Here is a 17634-nt window from a genome sequence, read left to right as displayed (position 1 = left end):
GCCTAAAACTAAGCTGAAACTTCCTGTTCTATCTGTGATGATAAGAACGAGGCTGCTGGAAAGTGATGTCTACCGCAATACAGTATAAGATGACACCAGTAGATAGAGAAGACAAAAGATGAAGCTCACAGCTCAGCCTCCCCATCCCTTCAAAATGCCCTCTGAACAAGTCATATTGCATGCCCAATAACCTTTCCCATTAATGTCAAGGAGACAGATTATGTGTAGTGTTGGTTATGCCCATAGGGCTTGCTGTAAAGCAAGTCTCTGACTGCTGTTAAAAACAGCTCAAGCATGATGGCTTCCCCCAGAATAATGTACAAAAATGTAAACAAAAAAACTTACAATAAGCAAGTAAAATAGAAACAGATTAGAAAAAAAGAACACATTTCAGTATCCGGCTTTAATCAGTTCAAAAAATCTAGGCAATACATTGCTTTTAATCGACAAACCTGTAGCATGCTCACAGCATGTCATTAAACATTAATAGACCAAATGAAGTCTACAAGCAACTAGTCATATATCTTCATATATCTTTGTTTGCAGACCTCAAATGCATAGTTTACTATGTCTATTCAGTGAGATACTTAGCTTTTGGGGAAAAAAACAGCCGCTACATAGTCACTAGTAGACCATGTACTAGATTTAAAACACAACAAATGTAACAGCCCACTGCTAATGGCAAGACACAGACCCAATACAGACCAGATATGAAAATCACTAAAAGCAGCCCCCCAAGTGCTAACAAAATCTCCATAAAAATATTGAGGCTCTTGGCATACTATTTGCAATAGTGTGAACCATCCCACCACGATAAGGGGGCCAGAAGATTGCATCGGACCTCGTGGACTACATTGATGACTAGCGTTGTTTTTCTTTTATAAAATGGTCAACGAGAGGTGTGGGGGTGTTATTTTTTGATTATAAGACTTTTCTTTATTGTGTTGTGTTTTATTTTTATTTTATTACAGGCTTAGTAGTAGAAGCTGTCTGATAGCATCCATAACGGGATAAATTGGCTATCACTACCTCCCCCATTATTACTCCAGTACTGGGAAGAGCCAGGTACCAGTAGTCCCGGAGCATCCAAATTGGCGCTCCTGGACTGGGCAGTGTCAGGCTGGTATTATTACACTGGGGAGGGCAAAAGAAATGGTCCTTTCCACCCTGGTACTACTAGGCTGCTGCTGTTGTTTGGCTTTTTAAAAGGCTGGTTATAAAAATGGGGGGACCCCTATGCAGGTTTTTTTTTATATATATATATAAATAATTTTGAAAACAACATGTAGAGTTCCCCTTATTTCCATAACCAGGCAGGTTTAAAACCGAAAGAACAGCCGCCTAGTAGTACCAGGGTGGGAAGGGTAATTTTTTAGGCCCTCCTCAGTCTAATAATACCAGCCTACTACCACCCAGTCCAGGAATGCCAATTTTGACACTCCAGGACTACTGGTACCCAGCTCTTCCCAGCACCCCTGGTGCGGTGGGTACTGGGGTAATAATGGAGGAGGGTCAGCGTTAGCAGCTAATTAACCCCATGAGGGCCACATTGATGTCACAAGGTACCCATCTCAGCAAGGAAGGGGGTTAAGTGCCCCCTTCCTTGCTGGGATGGGTGTAGTGCAGGGGGCAGAAGCAGCTGCTGATTGAGATGGTTGAGATGACAAGCCACAAGTGTTATTTTAGCCAATCAACAGCTGAAGCAGAAAGAAGGGAAGAAGACCAGGGGGTAAGTTAACCATCCCCCGCCCCTGCCCCCCCTCCTCCCCGGAACTGAGAACAGTCTGCCCCTCCCTGGGTACCAGACTGTGGCGTTCTGCCCCCCCACCCCCAGCGGCACAAAAAACGACAAACAAAAGTGCTGTGTGAGGGCACCCTGAAGGTACTAGCAACATAGCCCCAAAACGTGGTGTGACTGGTGCTTTACTTACATTGAGAAACTTGGCACAACTACATGCACACGTCGTCATGGAATGATCTAGGTTCCTAATGTTCATAATTTGGCAACTAACAACCAATTTGCTTTTTCTCATTACTGACAGTATTTTCTGAAGGGTATTGTATTTGTTTAGAGTCTGCAGATAAAAGAAGCAACTGACTTGGACGGAAAATAATGTATTCTTTGTGTCTCCAAATCCTAAGTGTTCTTCACTTTCATTTAATTTCTTAGGGAGTTATGAGCTGAAAAGTGCCAGGGAATATTTTACCTTGCTGTCATATCTAAATAAATTCATTAGCTAAAAAGCTGTAATTTCACAGAATGGCAGTGATGCATGAAGATTTCTGATTTCAAGAAACATTTTATTATTGAACTTTTTTTTCTCTCTTTTTACCTTCTAAACTGGAATGTAATACAAGATAACCTTACTGTCTTACCAATCATGGATTGGTATCAGGTACTGGAGATTTGCCATATTGCTAGTGACATTTTCTGTAAGAGATTGAGGACTCATAGTGCATAGGGTTCAGCATAAGTGCTGAGCGATTAATAATTTAGCCCATATTTGTGTATATGTCCCCAGGCTACATACACTGCATCTATGGACTTGCTGAATGATTCATTTACACATGTAGCAGGCTTAAAGGAGATTTCCGCCAGTGAAACATTCCTTTAATGAATGTTTAAAAACCTACAGATGCTTCATAGCAATTGTCGGACAGACTGCTGCTTTGTTTAATGCATTGTTCTCACTGTTCAAGCAAATGCTTATTAACTCCTCATGCATAGGTAAGTAACTTCTGCCATGTGTTATAAAGAAATCCCACAAATCACACGTGAACTATATGCTGTAATCTTTACCTGTGACCAGGTTTTGAGGCGGCAAGAAAGCTGCGCATAAGATATCATCATGGTGCTGCACTCCTCCTTTCCATTCTGAAGGCTGCACAAGGTATTGAGTTAAAGTGTTCAGTCGAAAAACTGTGATTATCCTTCAAGAGAAAAAAAATGATGTAAGAATTGAATGTTTATATAGTCTCATTGGTGCAGAGAATACCTTTTTGTCATGTCACTAGCTGGATTTGGCCAGTCATTCTAAATTCTGGTCCTCAAGTCCACCCAGCTGTGCAGGTGATTTAAAGGGATCCTAAAAGACTAGCAGCAATGACAGGAATAGACTCTCCCTATTACACTACATCATGAATTATTCTGAAGTTTAAGACAAATCACAGTATAAAATGAAAGTGTAACTTGGGATCCACATACCAAACTGCACACATCCTTAGGCTATGTTCACACACTGTAAGAGACCGGACATGTCTCAGAAAAGATCATTCCGGCCGGTGCTGCAGTACTGGCCGGATGATCTCTAGGGCCGCATCTGTGCACGCCCGCATAAGAACTCCCCACTGCACACTATGGAGTGAACGGCCGGAGCCGTAGTGTACACTGACAGGGTTTTCTGTAACCGCTATTCACTGAATAGCGGCCGCAGAAAACTGGCAATTGGCAAAACTGCAATTGGCAACAACGGCCGTACTTTTACAAAAATATAGTTGTGTGAACATAGCCTTATAGTGCACTTGCCTCATAGATAGCACTGGTAGTTCTCTTTTGTCCATTTACACCTTTATTTTACTAAAAATGTTTTTGCCAACACCCAGAGGGGTCAAAGAGGCATATTCAGGGCTTGGTAGTGCTCAGGTCTGCAATGCCTTTCCTGCTCACTTTACACCAACCCTTACTCTGTGGATGACAATCAGGGCAGATAGAGGCAGGGCCGCTTCTGCCTCGAGGCAGAATGAGCTTTCTGCTTCAGGGGGCAGATTCTTTGCTCCACTAGGGGGCAGAACAATCCCTTACTTTCACTCTGCAAGCGGCAAGATCTCTGGTTGTCTTTCCACTTGCATACGGTCTGCAGGCACAGCACCTGTCACCCTTGCGTCTTCAGGCCCCTCTGCCTCCTCCTCAGGCCCCCTCTCCCTAGCTCAGTGACGGACAGCCCGGTCACTGGGGGCGGCTGTCTACCCTGACTGGATAGTTAAGGAAGAATTGGTCTTCCATGCTGGCTGTCTGTGTCAGTGCAGAGAGGAAGGGGGAGGGAGGACCAGCAGCACAGCAGCAGAGCCGACACAGCAGTTTTGACGGGAAGCTGTCCGTGCCCTTTCACCTCCCATACAGCCTTATGTCCTGATCCCTCCACTGTGCCTGGGATGTGACATCTGCTAGAGAGGAGACAGTCACAGGAGGTTAGTGTATGTGTGTGTGTGTGTGTATATATATATATATATATATGTATATATATATATATATATATATATATATATATGTAATCCGACATGGAGATAGAGGAGCGGCTGCACATCACACCTATGGCTGATACTAAGCCTATTTTGAAAAACCAACTTCAGGATGTTGGAATATGAATTGATCAAGCCATATCACCCCGTCTACCAACGTGCAGGTCTCCTGGTTCACACGGGTCCCTACACTAACTCCACACCGTGTCAAGCAGCGACCGCCACCCCCGCAAAGCGTGCACATGCAGGGAAGGTAGGCCATGGAATGGCCCTGCAATCCCCATGTCACAGGACCAGACCCAAAATACCCCCCCCCCCCCCCCAAAAAAAAAGTCCCAGCCAGCACCACCGGCGAATGAATCAGGATTGGGCTGTCTCTAAGGCTTCTCATTGTCCTACTGGACATATGATTGACAGGTCTCTCTCTATACACATATAGGGAGAACACAGGCAATCAAGCCCAGCGAGGAGGTGAATAATGCAGAACCGGCCTACTGGGCTTTATGCCCATTCCTGGCTTATTTTAGAAATATAATTTCTCTGAAATGCTGTAGTGGTTCAGAGTAAATCAATGCTTGTTATAAGTAATAAGAGAGCTTGTTAAAAACCATGGGCAGAGATACTTCAGAGATACTCCAAGTTATGGAGCATATTTCTAGCAGACAGTAAAAAAAAGTTTGCCTAGACCGCTTCCTTAAAGGGTACTCTGAGGGAGAGTGAGTTGGCCCCAGTAAGTGCTGGGCACAGCTTTCTGGTGCAGTACACGGCAGTCTCTAGCAGGGGGCAGCAATTTCAAAACCATATTCGTTACCCGTCAGCCTGGCCCCACTGTTATGTTTCATTACCCTTATGTTTCATTTATCTGTCAGTGACTGGAAAGAGGCAGAAAACCCATCCTGACAAAATCCTACCTAGCTGCCGTTCCTTCACTCTATCATCAGTGTATGGTAATCCTCTGTGAGCTAAACATAGTAGAGGTACAAACCAAGTAGAGGTAGAGGTACAAACCAAGAATCAAGAACAACATCGTCTGTGGAGTTATTCAGGCTGTTATAGCTTTGTTAAGAACAGCAGTCAGGATGCTAATATGAACAGAGTTTTGCAGTCTTTTTCTTAGGTTACATGATGTGGTGTACTCACAGTGGGAACATTGACTTTAATGTACCAAACATAGTCTACTAGTCACTAATTTCAGAATTTCTTTGCAGAAAAGAAGTCTACTACACTTTTGAGTGCCACAAAGAAGTATACATTTGGGAAATAGACCAAGTGTAGTCAGTAATAGACTGCAATCGACCTACTAAATTCATTGTGCCCCATGAGTATACTACATTATAGGTTGGAATGCATTTTTGATGGTTCCATGACATATACCTCACAACAAAAATCAGATGGAAATGAAGCCTAAGCTGATAGCTTGCAGCAAAATAGTGAGAAATTCAAACACTGCACCAGCGCACATTGGCAAAATAGTGCACATTTATTAGCACATGCCCTGGTGTGCAGAGAATGATCATTTTTCCTCAGAGTATATACAAACCTTATTCTGGCCTCTGAGATCACATGCAGGACACACAGGCCTAGCAGGAAACACCAGGGAAAAGTCACATTTGTGAGCCAGTTGTGAGCAAATTTTATGCCAGTTCATTTTTTTAAATTACAGATGCTTTCTCAACTTCATGGAAAGCGAAGCTGTCAGGATTTTGATAGAGTTAGACATTAAGAAAAATTGAGACAGACAGTAATTACTGAGACGGAAAAGCAGAACTCAAGCAGTCAATGTAAGGGAAAATCATCTCCCCAGCTGTGTAAGAGGAAGAGGTGGTAATCCCAGGGAATTGGACCTCACCATTCTAGAACTGTCAGAATGTAAGACATCCGTGTGACTGTAAATGGAATGACCAATTATTCACCCATCATTTCCTTCACAATTATATTGATGTCTGCTGCTTGTTTAGTCCTTACATTTTGGTGGTAATTATTGATCAGATTCTGCAGATTTATTTCTCTCTTCATCAATGGAGCAAATGGAATCAATAAGTTTGAATGAATTATTATCAGATGAGATCAATGAATTTAAATGAATTATTATTAACTGACAAATTTGTCAATATTAATTTATTGATAAGTTGGCTCCATAAAAAGGGACTGTCTAGTTTAGAAAGCCATTTATCATATACTTACATATCATTAGGCAATTCTGTGTTTACATAGGGAGGACTCTTGTCCAGTATCTTGTGACCAGAGTGGAGAACAACTGCACAGAGTGTCTCTTGCTCCTGAGCACGTCCTGTCCAGCACCAATATGAATGGGTGTAATACATGATATCCACTGTGATGGTGCTGCAGGGATTGAAACCTAGAGATGAGCAAACCTGCCGGATTTCTGGTTCATCCATCCGGTTCGCTCATCTCTATTGAACACTTCCTACCAGGTCTCCACGCAGCTGATTACTTTGTGGTAAGCTTATTGTCAACAAAATAAAGACTGTCCAAGGCAGAAAATCTGTTATATTAGATCTACCTGGTACAATGCACTTACCTCTCCCATCCGACCACCAGTATAGTTCTCTTTAGTACTAGGATCTGAGAAATCTCCACTGCTCGGTCTCTTCCAGCATTTAATTTATGGTGACAATGTCCATTGAAATCCCATATCTTGAACAAAATATAATAATGACAATTAGAAGAATTGTTACTGCCAGCAGTCAAATTGGAATAAGGTATTCTCCTCTAGGTAGATGAGACATAGTAAAGGTCTGAGAATAATACAAAAAAAAGGTTTGTACTTCTATTTTCTCGATTTTTTTCAGTCTCATAATTAAATCATGTACATTTATGCTTACGACTTGCCAGTAACTAGTTAAATGTGTTTTATATATTAAAGAAAATATTCACCGATATATAGAGTATTTAAATAAAAAGTTTCGGTATTTGTTTAGTTTTTCAGGTAGATGAAAGCATCATTTTTCTATGGTATAAAACGTGATTTACTCTGCCATTTACATGCTGTGAAACCTTTTATTACATTGGTGTGGCCGTTATTCAATGGTGTATTTCCTCCTGAACCTGTTACACAACACAGATTGCTGCTTTGTGTGCGTCATTTACATTTAGAATGGTGAAACGCTAGGATGCCTCTGGACTTTATTGGCTGTTTTGTTTCGCAAAAACATCAAGTTTGCAAAATGCATCTTCCACCTTCTACCAACTCATTATAGTACGCTGGAGAGGCCATGAGATAGCGGCCTGACAAGGTCAGGATTAATGCCTGAAACTTAAAAAGTTTTGCTTTGTTTCTTAAGAGCTACATTTCAATAGAGGCATCAATCTGATATATAGAAGAAATAATACTAAAAAACTGCAATCCATTTAATTATAGCATATATTTAGTGGAGTAGATAGGACATCATCACCCATGATATTATCATTTGTCACTCTAGATGCTTTGTTTATAGAAAACCTACTTATAGATTTATACATCAGACAGGGCCTTCACTGTAACTGCAGCATAAAGTGAACCTATCGTTATTTTTAAGCTGACCACACTGTCACAGGCCGGGCCGCGGGCTCAGCTCCTGGCACTGCCAGAGTGCCTGGTCGTCGGCATCCCTAGCTCCCGGCCAGGTTGCTGGGGCGCAGCAGTGTTTTCCCATTATGTAGCCACAGCTCACAGCGCTCCTCTATGATGCCCCGTGTAATAGGGGTTTAACCCTACTGATGCCCCAAAACATATAAAAGCTAAGACCAAGCTGACTTTGTGGTTTTAATTGGGATGGGGGACAGCTTATCTCCCTGAGAACAAAAGAATCAAGTATGTTGAAATCCAACTGCCAGATCCTTCTTATCTCCAACATCTGCTGTTGGGGGAGAGTAGGAATGTACATCAGAAATTTGTGGGTTTGACTGACACATATGTTTATATGTATGGTCGACTATACATCTAATCAGACAGAGCCCACCCACTTAGCAAAGTTACAAAAAATATGTGTATTTAACCCTTTAAGGACATGGCCCATTTTCGTTTTTACGTTTTCGGTTTTTCCTCCTTGTGTTTAAAAGGTCATAGCACTTGCATTTTTCCACCTAGAAACCCACATGAGCCCTTATTTTTTGCTTCACTAATTGTACTTTGCAATTACAGGCTGAATTTTTGCATAAAGTACACTGCGAAACCAGAAAAAAATTCAAAGTGTGGTGAAATTGAAAAAAAAAACGCATTTCTTTTATTTGGGGGAAATGTGTTTTTACGCCATTCGCCCTGGGGTAAAACTGACTTGTTATGCATGTTCCTCAAGTCGTTACGATTAAAACGATATATAACATGTATAACTTATATTGTATCGGATGGCCTGTAAAAAATTCAAACCGTTGTTAACCAATATACGTTCCTTAAAATCGCTCCATTCCCAGGCTTATAGCGCTTTTATCCTTTGGTCTATGGGGCTGTGCGAGGTGTCATTTTTTGCGCCATGATGTGATCTTTCTATCGGTGCCTTGATTGCCCATATACGTCTTTTTGATCGCTTTTTATTAAATTTTTTCTGGATTTGATGCGACCAAAAATGCGCAATTTTGCACTTTGGGATTTTTTTGCGCTGACGCCGTTTACCGTACGAGATCAGGAATGTGATTAATTAATAGTTCGGGCGATTACGCACGCGGCGATAGCAAACCTGTTTATTTATTTATTTGTTTACTTTTATTTAAAACCTGGGAAAAGGGGGGTGATTCAGACTTTTATTAGGGGAGGGGGCTTTTTACTATTAACAACACTTTTTTTTTTTTTTTTTACACATATACTAGAAGTCCCCTAGGGGGGCTTCTAGTATATACACTTGGATCTCTCATTGAGATCTCTGCAGCATAGATATGCTGCAGAGATCCATGAGATCGGCACTCGTTTGCTTTCGGCTGCTGCAGCCGAAAACGAACGAGTGCCGAGCCGAGGACGGCGCCATCTTGGACGCGTCCCCGGCCGGCATCAGTAACGGAGATCGCTCCTCCGGGACAAGGTCCCGGAGGAGCGATCTCCCCCACTAGACACCAGGGAAACGTTGCCTCCGGTAATCGGAGGCAGCTGTCAACTTTGACAGCTGCCTCCGATTAGCTAATTAGCTAATTAGCTAATAGCAGCGGTCCCGGGCTACTCGCGGCACCCGGGATCGCGGCACTTCAAAGCGGGGCCGCCGCGCGGCCCCGCTTTGAAGTGCAAGTGAGGACATAGGACGTACCGGTACGTCCTATGTCCTTAAGAGGTTAAAGAAACCAACAGAGGAATTGAAAGAAAGGCCACTACACTATATCTCATATTAAAGGATAACTACCAGCAGGTTAGACTGGGTAAACAATGCAGCTTTGTTTATGCATAACATATACATTAGAAAGGAAACCATTGACATTGTAACAGTTGGTAAAAATCGGTTTCCCTCTGACGGTTGACCATATTTTTCTGTACTTCAAAATAAAATTTACAGAAAAGGAAAAAGTAAAACAGACCAAGAAATGCAGTGTGTACCTGGCATTAGAAAAATGTATCCTAAGAGCGCTCTTATCCATGCTCTGTGTCTCGTATTCCTCAATAAAAATAAAATAAATTGGGGCTTAAGCTTCTCAAACACTTTGGATACATTGTGAGCCACCCACAAATTTCTGCAGGACTGGCAGACCATGACATGTGTATGAAAGCCTCCTGACTCTACTGACAGTGGAATCAGGAAATATGAGGATCAAGCTGTTTGATTTTAACTGCTTGATCATTTTCCTCTGGGATATAAGCCAATATCAGATGACTCTCTCCAACCCCCACTATCTCCATTGAAGTCACGTGCATGTTCAGCCAAGGCATGCATGCATGAGAATGAGGTGGTTGGACGACATAGCTGACAGCCAAGCAAACATTCAACCTACAGCTAACCTTAGCTGACCAATTCATTTTAATGCAGTTTATTCTCTAGTTATATGTCTTTCTGGGGATATGATTACATAAAGGATCAAACATATGAAGAATGGCCTAAAAACACCTTCTGCACGTTCTCACCTTTACTGTCCCATCGGTGCTGCCTGTTAATAGCCTTGTTTCAGCTGCATCTAAAGCCATGGTGCTAATTTCTGCATTGCCATGACAGCCTGAGAACTGTTTGATTTTCCTTCCAGTGTCCATCATCCAGAAAGTAATTGTCGATCCTGTGTCTGAGCTGATTACCTGGAAAGTGAGGAGAATTCCACATGCATCTAAATAGTGTTTAGTATTTCTTATTACTATCCATCTGAAAGAAACACTGCTTACTTCCCCTTCAAATGTAACTCCCATCCTAAAAGAAAATGCTAGATATAAATACGTACAACTTGGGTATATAGGTATTAGACAATATACAAAACAATATTAGGCTATGTCCCACTCTAATCATGAGAATGGAGTATAACTGTGCCCTGAGTGCATATGCTTGGCCACCGCTCTCTTCCGTCTGTTGGACTTCCGAATATAACAAAGTTCATGGCCCGACAATGCTGCAGAACTGTTGCAGAAATTTCTGCTACTATTAAATTGAGTTGTTTCAGCAGAGCACACATGGATTCCCCCTCATTCAGAAGAATGGGATAGTCTGCAACATATCTATTGTCTATTCATATATCCATCAGTGCCAAAGTGTAACAATTTTACAAGAAATTGTAGGTGTGAAGATGTTTCAACATAAAAAAAGTTTTCATTTTTTATAATATCCTTTCACAATCAAGGATTATTAAACATTTGTTTGCAATAAATCTTTTTGTATGGTGAAGATGCTGTGACTTCATGAAATACTGATGGATCACAAGAGGTCCTATTGACTTTAATCAGGTCCGTCTTGTTTCCATCTGGAGTCCATTTATTTAGTAAGGTATGACTGGACAAAAAATTACTACTTGCACTATTTGCTTTTTTTTTAATAATGAAGTATGTGCTTTTTATAGTAGCAATATATTACATGAGTTTATGAGTTACATTACATCTAGAGATGAGCGAACCTCGAGCATGCTCTAGTAGATCCGAACCCGAACTTTCGGCATTTGATTAGCGGTGGCTGCTGAAGTTGGATAAAGCCCTAAGGCTATGTGGAAAACATGGATATAGTCATTGGCTGTATCCATGTTTTCCAGACAACCTTAGAGCTTTATCCAAGTTCAGCAGCCCCCGCTAATCAAATACCGAAAGTTCGGGTTCGGATGGACTCGAACCCGAATCCGGTTCGCTCATCTCTAATTACATCATGTTGTCGGTGACCTGAAGTTTTTTTTTTTTTTTCAAACAAATTTTTATTGTTTTAGCAAAGAGAAATGTACAGTTACAAAACTATAAGGCATATGGTAAAGAGCCGCAACGCAGCATTTAGCTAGGACGACATGACATCATAAGAATAGCCACTAAACACTAAACAATAACAGTAAAGATTCCCCCCCTCCCCCTCCCCTGTTGCTCGTGGTGTGGAACACCGATAGTCACAGACAGTGAAAGAATAACTATATGTTTCTAGGGAGTAAATTGTATGCTCAATGGCCCTAAAGTGTCAGCCAGATCAGCCCTCATATACCAAGTGGTGTTGCGGAATGGCCAGACCACCCTCTTGATCTCTGCTGGATTCAGAAACGCAATCATGAATTTCTTCCATTTTTTGAAGAAGGTCTTTGCCCTCTTTTCCCTAGATGGCTCGGCATCTAGTTGATCCATGGTAAGATATGTTTTGACCTGGCTAATCACCTGCTCCATGGTTGGCATCTCGTCCGTTATCCAGCGCTGTAGGAGGCAACGTTTAGCCACCAGTAAGATGGTGTGGATTAGATGTGGGACACATGTGTCATCCGGGGGTATATGAAGGACCATTAGATGGGGGTCCACAGGGATACGGATATGTAATTTACACTCAATCAGATTCACCAAGGTCTGCCAGAAAGATTTTACCCTGGAGCAGGTGAACAAGCCATGAAACAGATCCGTTAAACTTTCTCCACAATTGGGGCATGCAGTGATCCTTTCAGGGTGGGAGGGTGTCTTAGGGAAGCTAAACCCATAGGTGGCATGGTGGAGGATTTTAAATTGTGTCTCCCTCCATTGTTCATTTATCACCGCCTTACGTGTCGCCTCCCACCCCTTAAGAATTTGGTCACCAAGATCCGGGAGTGGAAGTTTTGATTCCCAGTAGGAAAACAGCGAGGGAAGAAGGCCTACAGTCAGTGAGTTTCTTAAAGTGAGGTATAGACATGACAGAGTGTGTATAGGGGTAGAGGTTTCTACAAAGACCGCTATTGGATTCGATGAGAGCTCACCTTTAAGGTTTCTAAGTCGAGAGAAAAGGAAACCATGTACCTGTTTATAGGCTAAAAATTACGTTTGATCAATACCGTACTGTGACTGTATTTCCGGAAAGGTGAGGTACCTCTGTTCCCTCACATGGATGAGGTCTAGGGCTGAGTGAACCCCCCTCTCTCTCCACCCCACAAAGGCTGGATTTTGGTATCCCTGGGCAAACTCCGGGTGGCGCCAGAGGCGCATATGTTTGCTCATGAGGGTGGGGAGTCCCATCAATTTCCTGCTATGTTGCCATGCTTTTATTGTGTCCCTCATCATGAGACAACCTTTCACTTCCTTGGGAAGGTGGGTGTAACTTGTATGCAAAAGTCCGCTTAAGGTCCATGGGGCAACTAACTGGGCTTCCAGTTCCAGATTAGAGAAAAGGCTAGAGCCCTTCAGCCAATCAATTCCATGCCTCAAGAGGCAGGCTAAATTGTAGCATCTCACATCAGGGAAGTTAAGGCCTCCCTTATGTTTTGGTAGGATTAACTTCCTCCGTGCAATTCTTGGTCTCTTACCGGCCCAAATGAATTTTATGAAGGAGGAATTTAAGTTATCTATATCTTGGTGCTTCAAAAGGACCGGGACTGTCTGCAGTGGGTAGAGTAACTTAGCAAACCCCATCATTTTAAGTAATGAGGTGCGTGCCAGAAGCGACAGGGGTAGGTTGAACCACTTCTGAAGATCCGACTGTATTTTGGAGATAATTGGGGGGATATTTAGGGAATAAAGAGAGCTAGGCAGTTTGCCGATCTTAATTCCCAAATATGTGATAAAGTGTGAGGCCTCCCATCTCTAGGTCTATCTTTTGAGGTCGTAAGATCTCACTCTTATCAACGTTGACTGTGAAGCCAGTAAAGGTTCCAAAGTCCTGCAAATAATTGAACACCCTGGCTATGTCTCTATCGGGGTTGCCCAAGAATACCAAAAGGTCATCAGCAAATAGAATCACCTTCAGAGTGATCTGGCCAACCCGTATCCCCTCCACATCTCGAACCGTTTGCAGTCTCCTGGAGAGAGGCTCAATGGCCAGGTTAAAGAGTAGAGGGGACAACGGGCAGCCCTGGCGTGTTCCCCTATACAGGGGGAAGTGAGAGGATAGGAAGGCCGGGGTATGTATACGGGCCTGAGGGGCCGTGTATAATCCTCTTATGTACTGAGAAAAGGGCCCACAGAAACCCATCCTCCCCAACACTTTATGCATCCATCCCAAGCTCACGCTGTCAAAAGCTTTTTCTGCGTCAATGGAGAGGAGAGCTGGGGATGGATGCAAGTGGGGCCTGAGCTGAATCTCGTCCAACACAGCCATAACCTTACGAATGTTCATGACCGCCGCTCTGCCCTTCACGAAACCCACTTGGGCTGGAGAGATGAGGCGTGGCATAATGAGGGCCAAGCGGTCGGCCATGATTTTTGATAATATTTTTAGGTCTATGTTTAGCAAAGATATAGGCCGGTAGGAATTAGGACTCTGGGGATCCTTACCCGGTTTCAGGATGACTTTTATGTGGGCCGTGTTGGAGGAGCTAGGTACCGGACATCCCTCCAGATAGGTAGCATAAAGATTGCGGAGTGGCTGGCCCACCTCTTCTGAAAGGATCTTATAGAAATCCCCAGAGAAACCATCGGGGCCCGGGGCTTTCAACGGTTTCAAGTGAGAAATCACTGCTGTGATTTCTTCCACCGAGACCGGAGAGTTCAGAAAGGTCTTATCCTCCTCGGAGAGAGTAGGGAGGCCGACGCTGTCCAACCATTCAGAACATTGCCTGGTTCCCATCTCATCCGGAGGGACCTGTTTACCATACAGGTTTTCATAGAACCTCTGCAGGACCTTATTTATTCTTTGGGGGTGTCTTATAATCTGGCCCTGATCATCCTTCAAATGTGTAATGGTCTGGGGGGGCAGTGGGCCTTTGGCAAAACGCGCAAGAATTCTACCCGCTTTATTTCCATGGCGGAATAACAATGCCTCAAAGTAGGACCTTTGCAATCCCTCCTTCCTCTCAAGCCAGAGTTCATATGCTGACCGGGCTTGTTGCCAGTTCTGTCTAGTAGTGTCTGAGGGGGATGTTAGGAAGTTGGAGTACGCCTCTCTAAGCGCATTACTGAGGGTCAGAATTTTATCAGCTACCTTCCTTTGTATGGTGGCCTTATAGGCCATTATGCGGCCCCGTAGGACAGCCTTGGCCGCGTCCCAGTACAGCTGTGGTTGGGAGGAATGGGCGTTATTCGTCGAGGCGTACTCCAACCACCATCCTTTTAAGAGGGTCTTAAATTCGTCGTCTTTGGCCAGTCCTGTTGGGAACCGCCATATAAAATCAGTACCTTTTGGCAACTGGGTGGCCAGTGTACACATCATGGGAGCATGATCTGAAATAATCATGTCCTCGATGGAAAGGGATTCAACTCTATGTATGAGAGGCGGAGCCAACAGGACATAGTCAATTCTCGACCATGAATCGTGGGGAGGTGAGTAAAATGTATACTCTCTGGAGTCGGGGTTTAAGTGACGCCAAGAATCTATTAAGGAGGTCTTGCGGCACAATGAAGCAAGTGGAGTCACTCTGGGGGAGAGAGAGATGTGGGAGGGCCCTCCTCGCGTACGATCTTCTGTGACGGAAACTACTTCATTCATGTCCCCCGCTACTAGTTTGTTCAGGGTTGGGTCAGCCAGTATCCTATCAGTAAGGTCAGAGAAGAAAGAGGGATTGCAGCAGTTGGGCCCATAAACATTGTAAATCATCAAGTCCTCGGATGGGAGACGTACATGAATTGTACAGAGTCTCCCTTCGTTATCGCTATAAGTTTGTGTGATCTCCCCATTAAATGAGCGGTTGACAAGAATAAGAACCCCAGCCTTATGGTTTACTGCAGGAGATCCATACACATCTTTAACCCACTGTTTCTTGAGTCTGAAAAAGTCATCCCCGCCTAAGTGGGTCTCCTGCAGTAAAACGATGTCTGGTTTAAGTTTTTTAAGGTGTTTTAGGACCATTACCCTCTTGTGAGGGGATCTAAGCCCCTTTATGTTCCATGATATTATACGTAACATGGGTATGTTTAATGTAGATCAGAGTAGAAGTGACTGAAAATAGGAGTACCACCACACGAGCCAAACTTCCCTCCCCCTCCCCCCCCCCTAACAAACCCCTTCCCAACAAAAACAACAAACCCAACGACCAGGCCCCCAGAAGGCCAACAACATCACCAGCGTCCTGGAGGCTTAGTCTGCAGACCTCGCTTTTTTCCACGCAGAGCGCCTCCGTATCGAACATAACGTTGCGCTGATTTTCATCTCGCTGCTATGTCCGTGGGTAAAGGAGTAAAAGTCAGCATCACATAAGCTATGGATCCTGTGCCAACAATGCTGTAAAGGCTAAGGAGTAGGGTATGAGGGGGAGAAGGTAGGAACTAGCTCCAGTGGGGATTTCAATTGTAGATCTCATGGGGAAAAAAGGGAAGTAGACAGGTAAGTATCCTCGGGTGCAGGAATAGAGTGGAATCAACCCATAATGACACTGCTTGGCACCGATGCTTGACGGCTGCGTTGTTCCAAGGGCGGAGCGTACCAATCATCCTCACGGTTGTGTATGTCACCTGCGGAATTGTCCCTCTGGTCCCACCTGCGGAGAGTTACGCTGGCGATTCTCATTGGAGCGGTCTCGCGGAGGTTCCCCGAATATATCAGCCATCCCGCTCCTCGCTGCCTCCGGTGACCGGTAAGTGGAAAAAGAGCCGTCAGCATGGAAGACGCGGAGCGTCGCTGGGTAAAGCAAGGCAAATCGTATGTTGCGACTGTATAATGCAGAACAAATCGGGGTGAATAGTTTACGTTGGCGGGTGGTCTCAGCGGAGAAGTCTCCAAAGATTAATAGTTTGGCGTCTTGGTAATATAGTCCCTCCGAGGAGCGACGGTATGTTCGCAGTATTTCAGATTTGTCAGTGAAGTCCAGGTAGCGGACTATAACTTGGCGCGGTCGCACCCGGTTACGCAGTGCTGCATGAGAGGTATCACCCTCAAATCCCCGGACATCGGGGCCGAGACGGTGGGCCCGTTCCACCTTACACCTGCGGTTCAGGCCAAGTAATGAGGGGATTGTCGTTTCACAGAGTTGTGCTAGGTCCTTTGGTGCCACAGTTTCTGGAACTCTGATAATTCTCAAATTATTTCGCCTGGAGCGATCCTCCAGGTCTTGGATTTTGTCCCACAGGCGCCTCATCTCATCAGCCGCATCCTGAAAAGATGAGCCTGTTCCCTCCAAATGGGACTCAAATTCACAAACCCGCGTTTCCACCTCTGTGAGGCGGCGGCCATGTTGCTGTACCTCAGTCTGTAGTTGTTGCAATGATGCCGTGACTGTGGCCGCGAGCGTTTCTTGTATCTCCGGCGCTAGTTTTTTAGCCACCTCCATCGCCAGCTTTTTATGATCAAAGGGCAGCATATCTCTATCCTCCTCTCCATCCGAGGCGCAGGCAGTAGATCGGGTAGGAGAGCCGTCTTGCGAGGTCGGCGCCATGTTCTCTCCGGGGCCGGGAGTGCGCTGGGTGTCTTTCCCCGTCCTGATAGTGGATTTAGACCGTTTCTTGACCCCCATATTTTGCACAAATCGGTCCATATAGGTTAGCCAGTGGACCTGAGGGTGCTTGCCGCCAGAATGGTTCGGTAGTGCGAGTATGAGGATGCTGAATAAGCCGGTCAGTCACGAAGCTGCAGCACGGCGCGTCTTCACTGCATGGCGCCGGAACCGGAAGTCGACCTGAAGTTTTTAAGGAAGTTTTGTTGGTATAGTTAAGAAGGTGTTCTGGTTTTATCTTAATTAAAATTATTCTCATTTGCGATAACTTTTTGACATCTCTTCAGACAGCTGGTTCCTGCAACAAAAGGATACATAGTGCATAAAAATCACCAATGCTCTGATGATTCCCAAACACAAGCTCATAGAACTTTGACTCCCAAACTCACCTGGCATTAAAACTGCCACAAAGTTGTGCACAAAGTGCTTGATTGCATGGATTTCCACGGCGGAACAGCTACATGCAAGTCTTATATCACAAAGCACAATGCC

General features: G+C 44.1%; 1 protein-coding gene across 2 annotated transcripts in view; it reads right to left on the bottom strand.

Annotated features, from left to right (window-relative positions):
* Positions 1 to 17634, bottom strand: part of WDR49 (WD repeat domain 49) — an 81892-nt gene that overhangs the window by 37775 nt on the left and 26483 nt on the right. The window contains exons 8-10 of one of the 2 annotated variants that reach the window (XM_069973826.1): positions 10280 to 10444; positions 6782 to 6897; positions 2801 to 2931 (exon numbers count right to left, since the gene is read on the bottom strand). In XM_069973826.1, the coding sequence (XP_069829927.1) occupies positions 2801 to 2931; positions 6782 to 6897; positions 10280 to 10444 (412 nt within the window). The remainder of the gene's footprint in view (positions 1 to 2800; positions 2932 to 6781; positions 6898 to 10279; positions 10445 to 17634) is intronic. The other variant, XM_069973827.1, reaches the window with a different exon arrangement.

Source organism: Dendropsophus ebraccatus, chromosome 6 (genome assembly GCF_027789765.1).
Source record: "Dendropsophus ebraccatus isolate aDenEbr1 chromosome 6, aDenEbr1.pat, whole genome shotgun sequence".
NCBI lineage: Eukaryota > Metazoa > Chordata > Amphibia > Anura > Hylidae > Dendropsophus > Dendropsophus ebraccatus.
The sequence above is the reverse complement of the archived record's forward strand: the minus strand, read 5'-3'. Positions and strand labels throughout refer to the sequence as shown.